This window comes from Enoplosus armatus, chromosome 17 (assembly GCF_043641665.1).
Source record: "Enoplosus armatus isolate fEnoArm2 chromosome 17, fEnoArm2.hap1, whole genome shotgun sequence".
NCBI lineage: Eukaryota > Metazoa > Chordata > Actinopteri > Centrarchiformes > Enoplosidae > Enoplosus > Enoplosus armatus.
Window position 1 is genome coordinate 16,296,954 of NC_092196.1, and position 13,606 is coordinate 16,310,559.

The 13,606-nt window shown below is 38.1% G+C and overlaps 2 protein-coding genes across 3 annotated transcripts; both read right to left on the reverse strand.

Moving 5' to 3' along the window:
- Window positions 1–2,897: 2,897 nt before the first annotated feature.
- apnl (actinoporin-like protein) lies at window positions 2,898–4,609 on the reverse strand. Of its 2 annotated transcripts, none has more exons than XM_070923235.1 (3): window positions 4,522–4,609; window positions 3,849–3,974; window positions 2,898–3,757 (listed from the first exon to the last, which is right to left on the reverse strand). In XM_070923235.1, exons 2-3 carry the CDS (start codon window positions 3,950–3,952, stop codon window positions 3,301–3,303), a joined length of 561 nt encoding a protein of 186 aa, XP_070779336.1. In that variant the 5' UTR covers window positions 3,953–3,974; window positions 4,522–4,609; the 3' UTR covers window positions 2,898–3,300. The 2 variants fall into 2 exon arrangements, with proteins under 2 accessions (XP_070779336.1, XP_070779337.1); XM_070923236.1 differs by having other exon boundaries at window positions 3,849–3,977; window positions 4,522–4,564.
- Window positions 4,610–5,158: 549 nt separating this feature from the next.
- On the reverse strand, window positions 5,159–7,611 carry LOC139300394 (uncharacterized). Its single transcript, XM_070923467.1, has 3 exons — window positions 7,477–7,611; window positions 6,995–7,103; window positions 5,159–5,875 (listed from the first exon to the last, which is right to left on the reverse strand). Exons 2-3 carry the CDS (start codon window positions 7,096–7,098, stop codon window positions 5,446–5,448), a joined length of 534 nt encoding a protein of 177 aa, XP_070779568.1. The 5' UTR covers window positions 7,099–7,103; window positions 7,477–7,611; the 3' UTR covers window positions 5,159–5,445.
- Window positions 7,612–13,606: the final 5,995 nt, after the last annotated feature.

Consider the following 13,606-nt stretch of genomic DNA (forward strand, 5'->3'; position numbering starts at 1 on the left):
TTTCAAGACTTACCTTGTGTGTTTAGAGCGTTTAAGCTGTAAATTGTGTGAGCACACTTGGTATCAGAGGTGGCCTCTAGATGGCAGTCTTTGAGAGCATATTTAGTTGTTAAACACACTCAAAAACTGCACCTTTTTAAGTAAACTTCTATTCACTTGGAGAGAGAATATGTAATTTATTGCTGATTGTATTGTTGGTCATGGGTTTAGCCTGTTAAAAGGCGGCAGTTCACACTTCCTCAGGTCATTGAAATTCAATCATTTTGTGCTTCTGTTTGGACACTCCCAGTTTGAGTCAATATACAACACAGTTCTCACGCACTGCAGGCTTAGTTTCAAAGCAAATAGAATGACTGAAATTCAAACAAACTTGGAGGCTGAACCTTTAATGCATTTTATGATCTGACTCTCCCAGTTGATGCTCTCTGAGCTTTGTGTTGATCAGCTTTGTTGAGAGTCTGAAAATGTAAAATGTATCAATCCTTTTCTTGTGTTTGTATTTGTATCATACTATGAAGAGACACAGCCTGGTCTGGGATAACAGGTGGTGATGATAACAGGAGAGGAGATGCATGCTGCCGTGTTTACTTCACTCTTCAACCTTTTGCTATTCATAGCATGAAAACTTCAGCACCAGTTCAACAAAATAAATTAATTAAAAGTGAAACAATCCTTTGTGCTGTCAAAATACAGAAAATATAAAGTTAAAATGCCTTCAAATTTTAAAAAGGCTGGAACAGGCTGTAAGAATTTATTTGCCATGGTAAAATACTGTTTTCCAGTTTTTCTGTTTTTTCCACGTTCCCTTCTGCTCATCTTCTTGCAGTGGGTTTAACTGGAGCTTTACTGTTATTTTAGTGTGATCAGCTGATCTTTAGTGCATGAAAAGATGTGCTAACATTTCAACTTCGGTGGTGCACCTGCACTCATCCACCTCCCTTTCCTCTTAACATCCTGGAGTGATTTTGACAGAAGCTTTTACCATGACAAACAGCTAGATTCACTCCTGTATGGTGGTAAACAGCATCGCTTTCAATCCACAAATTCTGAGCATCTTGAGTTTATCCGCACAGAAAAATACGTTTTTCACATAGCTTTTGTTTCCTGTTTAAGAAGTCTAATCCCACTCTTTTCTTGAAAGATTTTTTCCGACTTGCTAAATACAAATAGCATAATGCACAAAAGAACGTATTTGATATAAAATATCCATCTCTTCATGCGCAGGTGCATGTGAACCTACACTCAGAGATGCTCATCACAAAAGCGTGCAAACACATTTAGTGTGCGTACAAACGCAGACACAAACACAAAGGCACTCACTCACAAACACACACAGTAAACAATATAATACAAAACATAAAAGAAGACTTATGTGCAGGTACAGTAAACATAGAGAAGAGATTGAAAGGAAAAATATGAAAGGAATATATGGGAACTTATCCCCTTTTTAAAGCTGTGACTAACAAAAGTTTCTGCTTTGTGTCCCCATCTGTTTATAGGGACCGTGTGTCATTTCTCCAATACACTATTCGACAACGCTTCAGGGACTGAGCCTAAACAAGCCCAGTTTATGCCTCTATATTATGTATGGCTTTTATGCAAATGCAACGGTGACAGTGGGCAAAAACCTTTGATGTGGGCTTCTTTGTGGCTGGAACAGTTAATGCAGCAAAAGCATCATGAATCGCATCATGAAACGGGAAAACAGAATCAGGAATGCAGTGTTGTGATTGTGAATACAATCTTGGGAACCTTGCGATGTAAATTAAGAGCTGATATACTGCATCCTGCCTGAGAACCTGATATTTTCCGAAGGTTAATGACTGTATCTACACAAAATTGGCTCTGCCATTACTGCAAAACATGTTGTTAGATGGTGAGATAACAAATCAAGATTGTCATTTCTCTCCAATTATATTATGAAGCTTTCAGTAAGTGTAATGAGTTGTTGAGCAGGCATAATAATAGGGTCTTCACCTAAATCCATTCCTGTCTCATTCACCACTACCTCAAAGTCCCTGCCAAGATCACAATGGCAAAAAAAGCAACTGTATCTGTTCATTTTCTCCTTGAGTTTACTGGTTCATAAAAATGAACCAGTGAATGTGTTTTGAACAATAACCACATAACTGAAGAAGTTTTAGTGTTCCCTCTGGTTCTGCCAGGATGGCAAAGCAGACATTTAAAACCCTCTTTATCTCAAAAATCTGGGTACAAATACTGTCCAGCTGAGTCTCTTAAAAACAGATTTTAATGACTTGAATTGAATTTTGTTTTCATTTAGGTGTTTTGAGACATCATTTAGAATGTATTTACTGCAACACTGGTTTGTAGAGATCAGTCTGTTCATTCTCTGGTGTTCAGTACGTACATTATATACATTAATAAAACATAAAATATTTTAGCTGCAAGTTACAAAATGCACAGAAAAGATGCAAAAAATTGTCATCATATGTTGAAATCTTACAGAATTTTAGCTTTGAATAAAATGCCAACCTTTTGCATTATTTAAACAATTTAAATATGATGCATGTTAAACCAACTTCTATAAAATGTGGTTAGAGTCTTAAATTTTCACATGACCTTTGGTGTACTGTAAATACAGTATTAGCAATGTTGGATATGCTTTGATGTTGGGCATCATGAGAATGGGTGTGTCCCTATGCTGCTCTCATACAGAGGGGCTGTATGGAAAAAAACTGCACCTTTGATTGTGTTCAAATCTAAATTTCACTTCAAGGTGATCCTTCTGATTCCATTGCAAACACACAGAGCATGCTTTGGATAGTACACATGCACAAAAAATCTAATTTTGTATTAAAGAATTTCAATCATTTGTTTTTAAGCAGTTTTTTAAAGCGCTTTCTAAACTCAGTCAACAGACATACACAAATAGCTTCAGCAAAAAGGTTTATTTTATTCCTCAGACTACAGTGTCAAGGTAAATACAGACAAGCTCTCAGTGTATTTTATTAAGCTATGTGCCCTCGTCCTCTGGTGAGTCATCCTTTGATTTTCGTTTCTAAAGAGACCATTTTAAAACTGGATGCTATTGAAACAGACAGAGGCTTTGGCTATAAAGGGGGGTTATTGCTGCCTGGATTTATAAACAAACTAAACTCTGATCTTAAGCAGATTTACTGAAGGGTAATACCCAGGTATACAGACACATGTCAGCAACAATGCTTCTGTTAAATCATGCGTGTTGACTGTATTAGAAACTGCCAGGTAAAAGCTTGAGGTGGAGGGATGAATTCTGCTGCGGGGACACATGCCAGAAATACTGGCGAGGAGGGGTGTCTAGTATGCCTGCTGGCCCATGGGTGTGAAAAGCTTATCCCACACCTCCACCTTCATGATGGCTTTGCCCAGGGGACCCATGGTGGCCTTAATATCTAGGTAGTTGCCCACATAATTGATTCCTGACCCAGTGGCTTCCTCCCTGACAAACCCATGCTCATGCTGGTTCTTTTCATAGTACATTTCTTTGAACAAATCCTTATCACAATTGCGGCCCTTTTTATGGATGCCCACTGCAAACCAATTCTTGTACAGGTTGTAGTCCCAGGGAACTGAGAACATGATGGACAGAGTCTCAATGTAGTCATTCTGTGACCTCTCGAAAAGGTCGTAGGTCAGTACGCCAATGCTGCCGGTTGCTTTGCCGCTGGATTTGGTGAAAGTGCAGACCTCTGTCTTTTGAGGGCGGACTGTGGGTTGAGGTGGGTTGTACGTCTCCCCATTGTCAAGGTACACCCTAACAGCACACAAATATAAACATGCATTACACATATATAATACGTTTCAAACAGCCTGAAAATACAGACTCCAACACAGTCAGGGCTTACCTGGGGTTGATGAGGCAGTAGTTGTTAGTGATATTTGAGATTTCAATGGTAACACTCCTCTTGCTGGTCACGTCGGCTGCTACAGCTTCAGCTGACTCCGTCATGTTGGAAGACTGGCTGTGAGATCTGCTTGTAAAACAAAGGTGATTTAGATGTTAACCAGATGGACCAAACAAGCTCATAGCTGTGACTTCCCTCCACTCTGAAACACACTGGGAATCATGAGAATCCCACTTATTACAATAGAAAATATCCTCCTGACCTCTGCTCTGTTGACATGCTGTATTGGCATTACATTGACCTTCATGAGTGCACATAGACCAGCTCTGGGTATGAATGATGCATTTCAGAGGTTAATGAGATTTCAAAACAGTTGTGAACAATCAGGGAATAGCTGCCGACTCTCTTTGCCTCATTAGAGAGTGTACCTCTTCAATTACAGCACTTAGTTGCGTGCAATAATGAAGTTAGAGTGAAAACACTGGGGAAAATGATCTCCCCTTTTATCAACAGATATAAGATACAAATCAAACAAATGTCCCATCAGGCTTCTGTATGCCTCTACAAATAGTTATTTTCTTCGAGTCATGAGCAAATGAGCCATTCTCTGTAATGCCTCTTTTGAAATCCTGTTTTTTAAAGTTTTCTTTTCCAAATGTTCTAAGTCACTTACCTGCTGAGAACCTCTGTTGGTGCTCCGAAGTCCCAAAATGGGAAACGTTACCTGAAAGGGAGGTGCCGGTAGTGTTTTTTCTTTACAAGGATGTATGCCATCACAGAGGAAACCCTCCCACTTGCAACATAACACCAGTTGGGCAGTACACACCCTCTTTCAACACACATGTATCACTCACACAATTATTCCTGTGTTTTTCCCTGTGGGATAAAACTGCCACACCCAGTACATTCATTTTCTCCAACAGGATTGTGGATACATGGATGTCTGACTGACTTACTGAGGTGGTTTGGGAAACTCATTCCTGTGATATTGTGTAACAGAGAAAAAAAGCAAACTAAACAAGTTAAGACAGACATCTCTGGAGCTACTTCACTCTTATCATTTCTTTTGTTGAACTAAATACCACAAAAAAAACACACACACTTCAGAGCAAGACTGAGAGTCTCACAGCCAGTGAAGAACAATGTTGTTATCATGCCGATTAAAAAAACATCTATGCAGATATTCCATCTGTTGCTACTCATTAGAATTGGATGGATCCAGCTAAGAGATTAAAAAATGATTACTGTTCATCAGTAATAATGAAAGCGTGTAAAGAGTGAAACATATCCCACACAAAGTAACACAAGCATTGGGTCTGAATGTTTTATTACCATAATCAAAGAATAAGGGGGTGTACAATATACATAAGCCCAAGAAATAAGCTAATGGAGAATCAATGAGCTGGCTGTCATATATTGATATCTTTCAGCGGACACAAAATACAGATGACAGCAAAATCAGTCTTCCTGTCCTCTGGATGTTTCTCTGGATGACAGCATGCAACAGTTGTCAAATCAAATGAAGTTTATTTATTCTGTTGGGTACAAATCAAAGTACAAAGTACAGAAAGGCAGAACACCAGTAGACTCTTCTACACTAATGACCCATTTTATCATATAGCTCCACTTTAACAATGGCTTTGCCAGTAGAAGACATTGTAGCCCTCAAATCAACATACGTGGCTTTATATTCCAGCCCACAGCCGCTTGTCTCAGAGCGCTTGAAGTTACTGAGGTCTTTCCCGTCATACATCTGGTTGTACAGATGTTTGTCACAGGCACGGGAATGCTCAACTACACCCACGGCCAGCCGGTTCTTGTACAAGTTGTGGTCAAAGGGCACAGAGAACATAATGGCCACGCGCTCTGAGCAAACCCGGCTCTGCATATGGAACAGGTCGTAGGTCAGCAGGCCAACAGCGCCCGTGGCAGTGTTGTCGTCCTTGATGAAGGAGCACACTTCGGTTTTGGTGGTTCGAATCGTAGGCTGGGGCGGGTGGTGACTGAAGCCACTTGTCATGTATACCCTATACAAGAGAGCAGGAGACAAATCCTTACCATCACTACTAAGCAGTTAATAACTTTTAAGTCACACTTTTGATGAAAAAACAGAGTTTTGTAAGTTTTGTAGAGATTGTCAGTGTACTTTTTGAGTGTTGGGCTTTCCAGGGTACCTGAAATACCTTATGCTGATGGATGGAGTGTGACTGTACAAGTACTGCTGTGGACTTCTAAGCAACAGTGAGAGTACCTGCATGCGATGTGCAATGAGGCAGTGTGTGTCACTGCATGATGGATAGGTGGATGTTCTCAGCAAAGTGATGTCACACATGAAAACCACCCATCCAAGATATGGTCTGTCCTGCCACAGCGAGATAAATGTAGACAATTCCAATGGACATGAGTAATTTATATTTATTTTATTGTTTTGTTTTATTCATTTTCACTTTTTAGCAGAAGTCGAAGACTGCATTGTTGAGAAATGGGCGCCCAAGTAAATCCAATAGTTTATGTGAAATAGATGGCAGGCTGACATTTGACTTGCAGTATCAATGAGCTTATAATTAAGTACAGTGTAATCACATTGAATTAACATAGACTTTTTATGCTTGAAATCTGTGCTTTTCTATGACTGTTAGAGAGAAAAATAGTTGTGGATACTTCTGAAGGGATTGCATGCTAATAGTATCAAGATGCTCATTTGGAGCTGTAATCAGGCATTGCAATCTCAAAGCACTTCAAAGCAATGCATTAAGCTTTAAACAAATAAATACATCTTCCTGGAAGCAATCAAACTTGAATACACGCACAGGCCATGATACTATGCAGCAACTTATCTGTGTGTACAGAAAACAATGTTGATGCATGTAACTAATACGATTAGCTAACCGTCACTGACCTCCAATTTAGAAATGAGCATTTTATCCAAAAGAAAAAGCTAATTAAAATTACTTTTACCTTCATTTTCTAGACAGTTTTTCATTAATAGCAATTTTTCATTACATTATCTTTGCATATACTGTATGATGTCATTCATTAATTTGTACGTCTTCTTTTTTCTTCATCCAATCCTGTTTGATCTCAAATTGTATGTTAATTCAGTCACTTTTAACGCATTAAATTGGTAAATGCATTTACAGACTTACTTGGGGTTGATGAGGCAGTAGCCACTGCTGACGTTGGTTATTTCTATGGTGCAGTTTCTGTTGGTGGTGAGAGTGGCTGACACAGCTTCTGCTGTTTCTGGCATCTTGGCTGCGAGAGGAACAGGGCTGAAAGCTTAGAACAGTATATCTGCTAACAGGTCACCATTCAGCAGCTATTGTGTAGTAACTGGATAGTTTTCTGTTATATAACAGATATGAAGAAAAGACCTGAGTATTTATTTTATGCGTCATATTGGGTCAAAAGAAAGTGTCCCTTTTATAGTCAAACCAAGCTCCTGAAAATGATGTATACAGTACATGCTCTACAGTATGTGTATACACAATGTGAAAATAGCTTAAATATATGACAACTGCTCTTATCCACCCGAGACTGAGAAAAAGGTTTTCAAAAGGACAATTAAGACATACACAAGCCAAACTATTAAGCTAATCTTGCTAAAATTAGGAGTATTTATATTCACCTTTTGGAGTTAAACACGCAAGTTGTGATCGACAGCAGCGACAAGTTCCTTTTTCTCAGTTCCTGGAGAGGTGGAGAGTCTCCCGTGTCTGATTACACCTCTACAGTGCTTGTTCCAACACAAGCACGGGCGTGTCCACCATGAAATGAGCATACACCTTCGTTCATGGAAAATCATATCTCAAAAAGAAGCGCTTGGGTCTCCTATTATCCCATGATCACAATATATGATAAAAATTATCAATAATGCTAATGAGGTGGATCATTAAACTAAATCAAGTATGAATTAGACAACATCTCTGTGTCAGGATATTTGCATTCACATCCAACATGGGTGATATTGACATCACCTCTGTAAGGATTAAGGACCTAAGGTGATTTCAAGAAGATTATTTTACTTCACTTCAGTGTAACTTTATGCAGCACATTGTTGTGAAATCTTATGAGATTATATACTCTGAAGTTTAAACCTTATCTCAATTGTTGTTCTTCAGTTTTTGTATTAGTTTAATTGATTTCATTTCATCACCTCTTTGCTGTTATGAGACCCTTTGCAGCTCAGTTCAGTACATATTATTCGTATTTCATAAAGAACCTTATGGAACATCACATGTTCTGACGTGCTTAGACTGAAACTACACTTTCCCAGGCATTGCTCAACTGATTGCTTATTGTTGTTGCAGGTGATGGCTGGCGACAGATTCCTATGGGAACCTCCCTACATCAGTCACAAATTTCAACACACTGTCTGACGCTTATATCACTAATTCTTTTACTGCCGACTCTGCTCCCACTGGAGTGTGGAGAAGAAGAGGAGACACTCCCTTTTCCATGTTGGAGTAACTAACAAAAACAATGTATTATGTAACACAGCATGGTACGCTGCGGTGTTATATTTATCCATAAGATTATAGGGCCTGAGGGTCTTCCCAATTAAGTGTGTTTTGCAAACTTTGTGTGCTTTGAGATGTGTTCATTATTCCACCAACCAATTCAAGTAATGTTATGGCAGCTGTTCTATTCCATACATCAGGCGCCTGGAACTTGATTTAAATCCTTCAACTCCAAAATGCTTGAAGTCACCAGATGGCACCAAACATGCATTTGCAGAAATGCATTTGCACTACACAGACTTTGTCAGTTTATGCTTGCTTTCTGATGGTTAGCCAGTGACCATGGCAGAAAATCCCTGACAAACATTACATAATCAGCATGCCCTTCATTACGTCCTGTGAAAAGGGCATGGCTGCATTCAAAAAGAGTCATGGAGGTAACACTATACATCAAGAGCCATATATGGAATATAATATATGTAATGGAAAATTATAAAATTGTTGGTTTAAACAGACTCATAATAGTGTGTTACATATTATGAAAAGCTCAGCAGGAGTCTTACTACAACTAATTCAGTCTCATACATGAAATGAGTGAATCAAAATTTGCCAATGTGGAGCTGAGCCTGACCGGGTGAGTCTGAGATGTCCCAAAATGTCCAACATACGGAGGATAAAAACCATTGTGACATGACCTCTCCTCTGCTGCCACCTTCAGGGCAAACATAATGACATTTAGTTATTTGTCAAACTTTTGTTTTCTTAGGTGAAGACAGAATTTCTACGCTAAATTTCACATTTTTTTGCATCACTAAAACACAAATCTAGAAATAGCAAAGTTACCAACTTTTCATCCATCCAATAAATTTATTTTTTCTGTGTGTTGAGGAGTGTTCTTTGAACTGCACATGAAGGGATTTAAAATGCGAAAACATAAAAACAAAAAACAACCCGCCCGCCCCTAATCTTTCTTTTTTTCTACAAGAAGTGGGCATCCTCTCTGCAACACATAATCACCCATTCAGTAACACACATACAACCATCATCAATTGATTTAAGTCAGAATTAATTCAAATTTCCTTTATGAAGCAGCTCTGTTAAATTTAATCACGCTGTGGAGTTATCTTTGCAGTTTCTGAGAACAGTTAGTAAGAGGCAATTAAGAAGGTGACAAAAAGACAGAATGTCAGTAATCTCTATTCATAGGTTCCTGAGGCTTTTAAAGTGTTATGATGACAAAGATAAATGTACGCTTAAGATGAAACCATATTTAATTATAGAGGCTGCGGTATCAGCATCTCAACCTCATGTCACTCACGCTGCTTTTTTAGTCTGTTAGACACCTTTACTTACATCCCTCTCTCAGTCTGTTTTATATGAGAAAAATTTGTCAAGTTAATGGTTTGTTGAAATAGTTGCAATAAATTCTCTTTGTCAGAATCATATGATAGATAATAACAGCCACCATTAACCCCAACTCTGAGTGAAAGCTAAACAAATACAATATTTAATAAATATTACTCAACACTCCGTTTCCATTAGATTGTTCGTTTACTTTTATCTATTCAACCTTGATACAGTAAAGTGAAATGTTATGTCTTCATGAGTGAAGGCTTTACTGCACACGAAATAGCTGAGCCATGGACTGCATGTTCATTTGTACAATAGCACAGATTGCAATCAACACCTTGATGTCATTACAATGTTTTTGTTTCCATTAAGCCACTTTGGGTGATAAATACAGTACACCGTACTGTACGCAGCAACGAATACAGACACAGGCTTGAACACATGGGCACACTTTGTAGAAAGGGCTGGTAGGGTGAAAACAGTCTTTACTCTGTCAAGTGCAAGCTTACAGCTAGCAATATGAAGTTAAGAGGACAAACGGCAGTGGATAGGTCATCAGCAATAAGGATGAAACACTGAGACAACATACAGCAAGGAGGAAAGCAACACATCACAAACATTCGCTCATCAGTTGGTGAACTGCTGTAGCTGGTGAGTTTACCATCAACTGGCTAGTCAGTCACAATAGCTCCCAGAGTGTCTCTCTATTTTCACTCTACTGTTCTGTTTACTTCCCCCTGGCATTTTTAAAACATATAGTTTAAAGATATGTATTATTTAGTCTAATGGACAATGAGAAGCAGGTGTGCAGGCAGGTGATGTGTCAGGTGACAGACTGGGGACACCTGGTGGGCAGGTGTGGAACAGCATGTCCGAAACAGCAGGACATGTACGTAAACAGCCAAATGAATCAGAATCAGATGCAGAGGAGCAGGAATGGGGCGGATGGAGCAGCTGTTGCCATGACAACGTCCGTAAATCATTCACAAATAATTTTGATAGCATGTAATAATATGTGTAGAAATATGAGACTGTCACAGGCTTCCTAATCTGGTTTATGATATTTGTCCTCAGATCAGGTGCAATTGTCAGACATTTTCATGACTGATTTACAACACGAAGAAGAAGCCTCAACAAAAACATGAAGAGGACAGCCTCCGTCATTCATTTCTATCAGTGTCCAATACTATATATATCTAATCTACCACTAAAAAAAGGTGGATTTTAGAGCACCAGTTGTTATGTGTGTGTATGTAGTCTCCAATATGTGCATTTGTTTGTCGTGTGGACGCCTCCCAGCTCTTATGTCCATTATCAGACACAGTCAAGCCCTGTCATCCAATGCTTGATGTCTGATTTTGTTTTGACCTTTTCCCAGAATCCCTCGTTCGCTACCAAATGTGATATCGACATTGTAGAGCTCTGGGATGTAGAATTGGCCACTTAGGATGTGTGAAAACAACCATGATCGTAAATTGCTCCTCTGGCGCTAGCTTAGCAGATGTGCCAGACCGATTTTAGATTGATATGACTGTGTACTTCTAAATATGCATCGGTGCATTGGTCCTTACATTTCTTTCTGCTCTTTGACTGTCTGGAGACAAAGCATTCCACAAGATTTACACAGCAACCATGCATTACATTAAAGATTTAAATGCTTTTTTTAAAATCTAGTAATCGAGAAGTGAAAACACAACCTATGAAGTCGACCACTTTGCAGCTGTAATGATGTGTAACATCAGAGACATCTCTCTCTCTTGAGGGCACACTTCGGTTCTTACCTCTTTATTTCTGCTGTTATATACGATGATAATTGTTTTCCTGATGGCAGTGCTTTTTAATTGTCACTTTTTAGACCAATCATTTTATAAAACAGTGCCCACCCCCAAGCTGCCATCTTACATATTTCATTCATGATGTAAAATGTGTAAGAAATGTCCCCTCTTTAATGAAATACTCACTCCAGCTCATATTTATCTAACATTTTAAATTGTGTCCAATCTGGCAACATGTATGTACCAACAAGACACACAAACACAAAACATAATGTTTTGCCTTTCATTATGGTCTTGTTCAGAATATTGTTCACTTTTGGAATTAGGAATTATTTTCATACAATTTGCATAAAGCATAATTTCTGGAGACACAAATTGTAGAGGACACATCTGTTTTGTTTTGCTTGAGAGACTACATACTCTAAATTCTAATCCTACAAATCTGTGTAGACTCTAAACAACATACAGTACCTGATGGAGCAAATGAAAAGGTCACTGTGGTTTGTTTGTTTCAAGAATGTTGTATGACATTATAGTTTTGTCTCAAAGGTCTGACATAATACACTCGGTCATTAACAGACTGTGTCATATTGTGTGATGTTGTTAATAATAATAATAACCTTGCCAGGTTAATCAGTATGAAATTGTAATTGTCTGTAAAGAAGGAGAGATATTTATCTTGACTGAAAAAATGTAATAGGTAGAGGATAACACTTTACTTTTAGTCCCCCTATTTAGCATCTATAGGGAGAAAAATATTCAGTAATGGTTTATATGTATATTTTACGTGTTGATGTACAGTATTTGACAACAATTATAACTTCTCCTATTATTACAACTATATTTTACTATATTGTCTTTCATTATCTATTTATACACCACCCTCCACTTATAATTGCACACAGGAGGAGTTATAGTTATATAGTTATAGTTATAGCAAATAAATGAATAAATGCTTATCTGCATTACATTACAATACACTATAGTGTGTAACCATTGCTAAATAGGGAGAGAGTAAGGTGTTACAAATGATACATATACAGTAGAGCAGGGGTCAGTTTTTCTCCATTGTTCTTTGGGGGGGTCAATATTTTACGGGTGCGTGGAATTGGAGGCCTGAATGTTTTCATTTGTTTATTTCTTATATTAAGTAATGTAGCTGAAGCCAGATATAATTTTTCCCATTAGTAAGTGAGATCTAACAGACAGCAGCTTATTTTAATACTCAGAGAGTAGAAAAGACTAGAAATCTAGAAAGGTTATTTATGCTTCATTTGTGGTTCAATAAAAGCAGTGTTGATGTTGTTCTCATCAGCACTCACATCATTTCTGTTAGACTGCTATCTACTGTATTTGCGTTTGGGAGAGACAAATCTGTTCTGATCAAACAAGCTAAAGCCGTGGAATTAAACTGTGTGAGAATTCACAGAGTACTTGTTTCATTTAAATTCAGTCCATTATATTTCATTTTGGCATTATTTCTTTTATTATGTTTTATTTCTGTTATTATTACTGTGTTGTTATCTGGTAAGTTAATCAGACTTAATTTCAGCACCATGCTCTGTTTGAATGGCCTGAAGTAGAACGAGGCAAAGAAGCCTCTGTTTGCGTGGCTCTCCTCATGTGGGGGCAGTATTAGATGTAACAACGTCATATTTATTGTGATTTAGTGGAGCCTTGCATTTATCCTGTAATCTGCAGATTTATGCAATAATCATGTGCGTTTTAATGTAGATTGTGAAATAGAAAAGTTCAGTTTTCATTGGGCCGTGGTCCATAGGTCACTATTTGCTCACCTCTGTTGAAGACTTTGTCTGCTATTGGACATTTTCAAATGTCAATGCACTGGCAGACGTTCTCTCATCACACTCTAATTTATATTCCTAGTCATGCTGTCTACTAAAAACAAACAAACAACAAGATCAAATGATTTGTGTACTTTAACATTTGTGGGCATTGCACATTTAACAGCTGCACATTTTTCCCTGTTAACATTTCATTTCAGCAGGTTCTTTTGAGTTTGAATGGATAAGAGGAAGAAGAGAAATTCATGGTCATCGAAATTGGATACTTTTCACTTAATTTATCTCCTACATACACAAGATGACCACTTGAGATTGTCTGATGAAACCCTGCATGCTTTGACAGACTATAAATTTCATGGTTCAAGGGA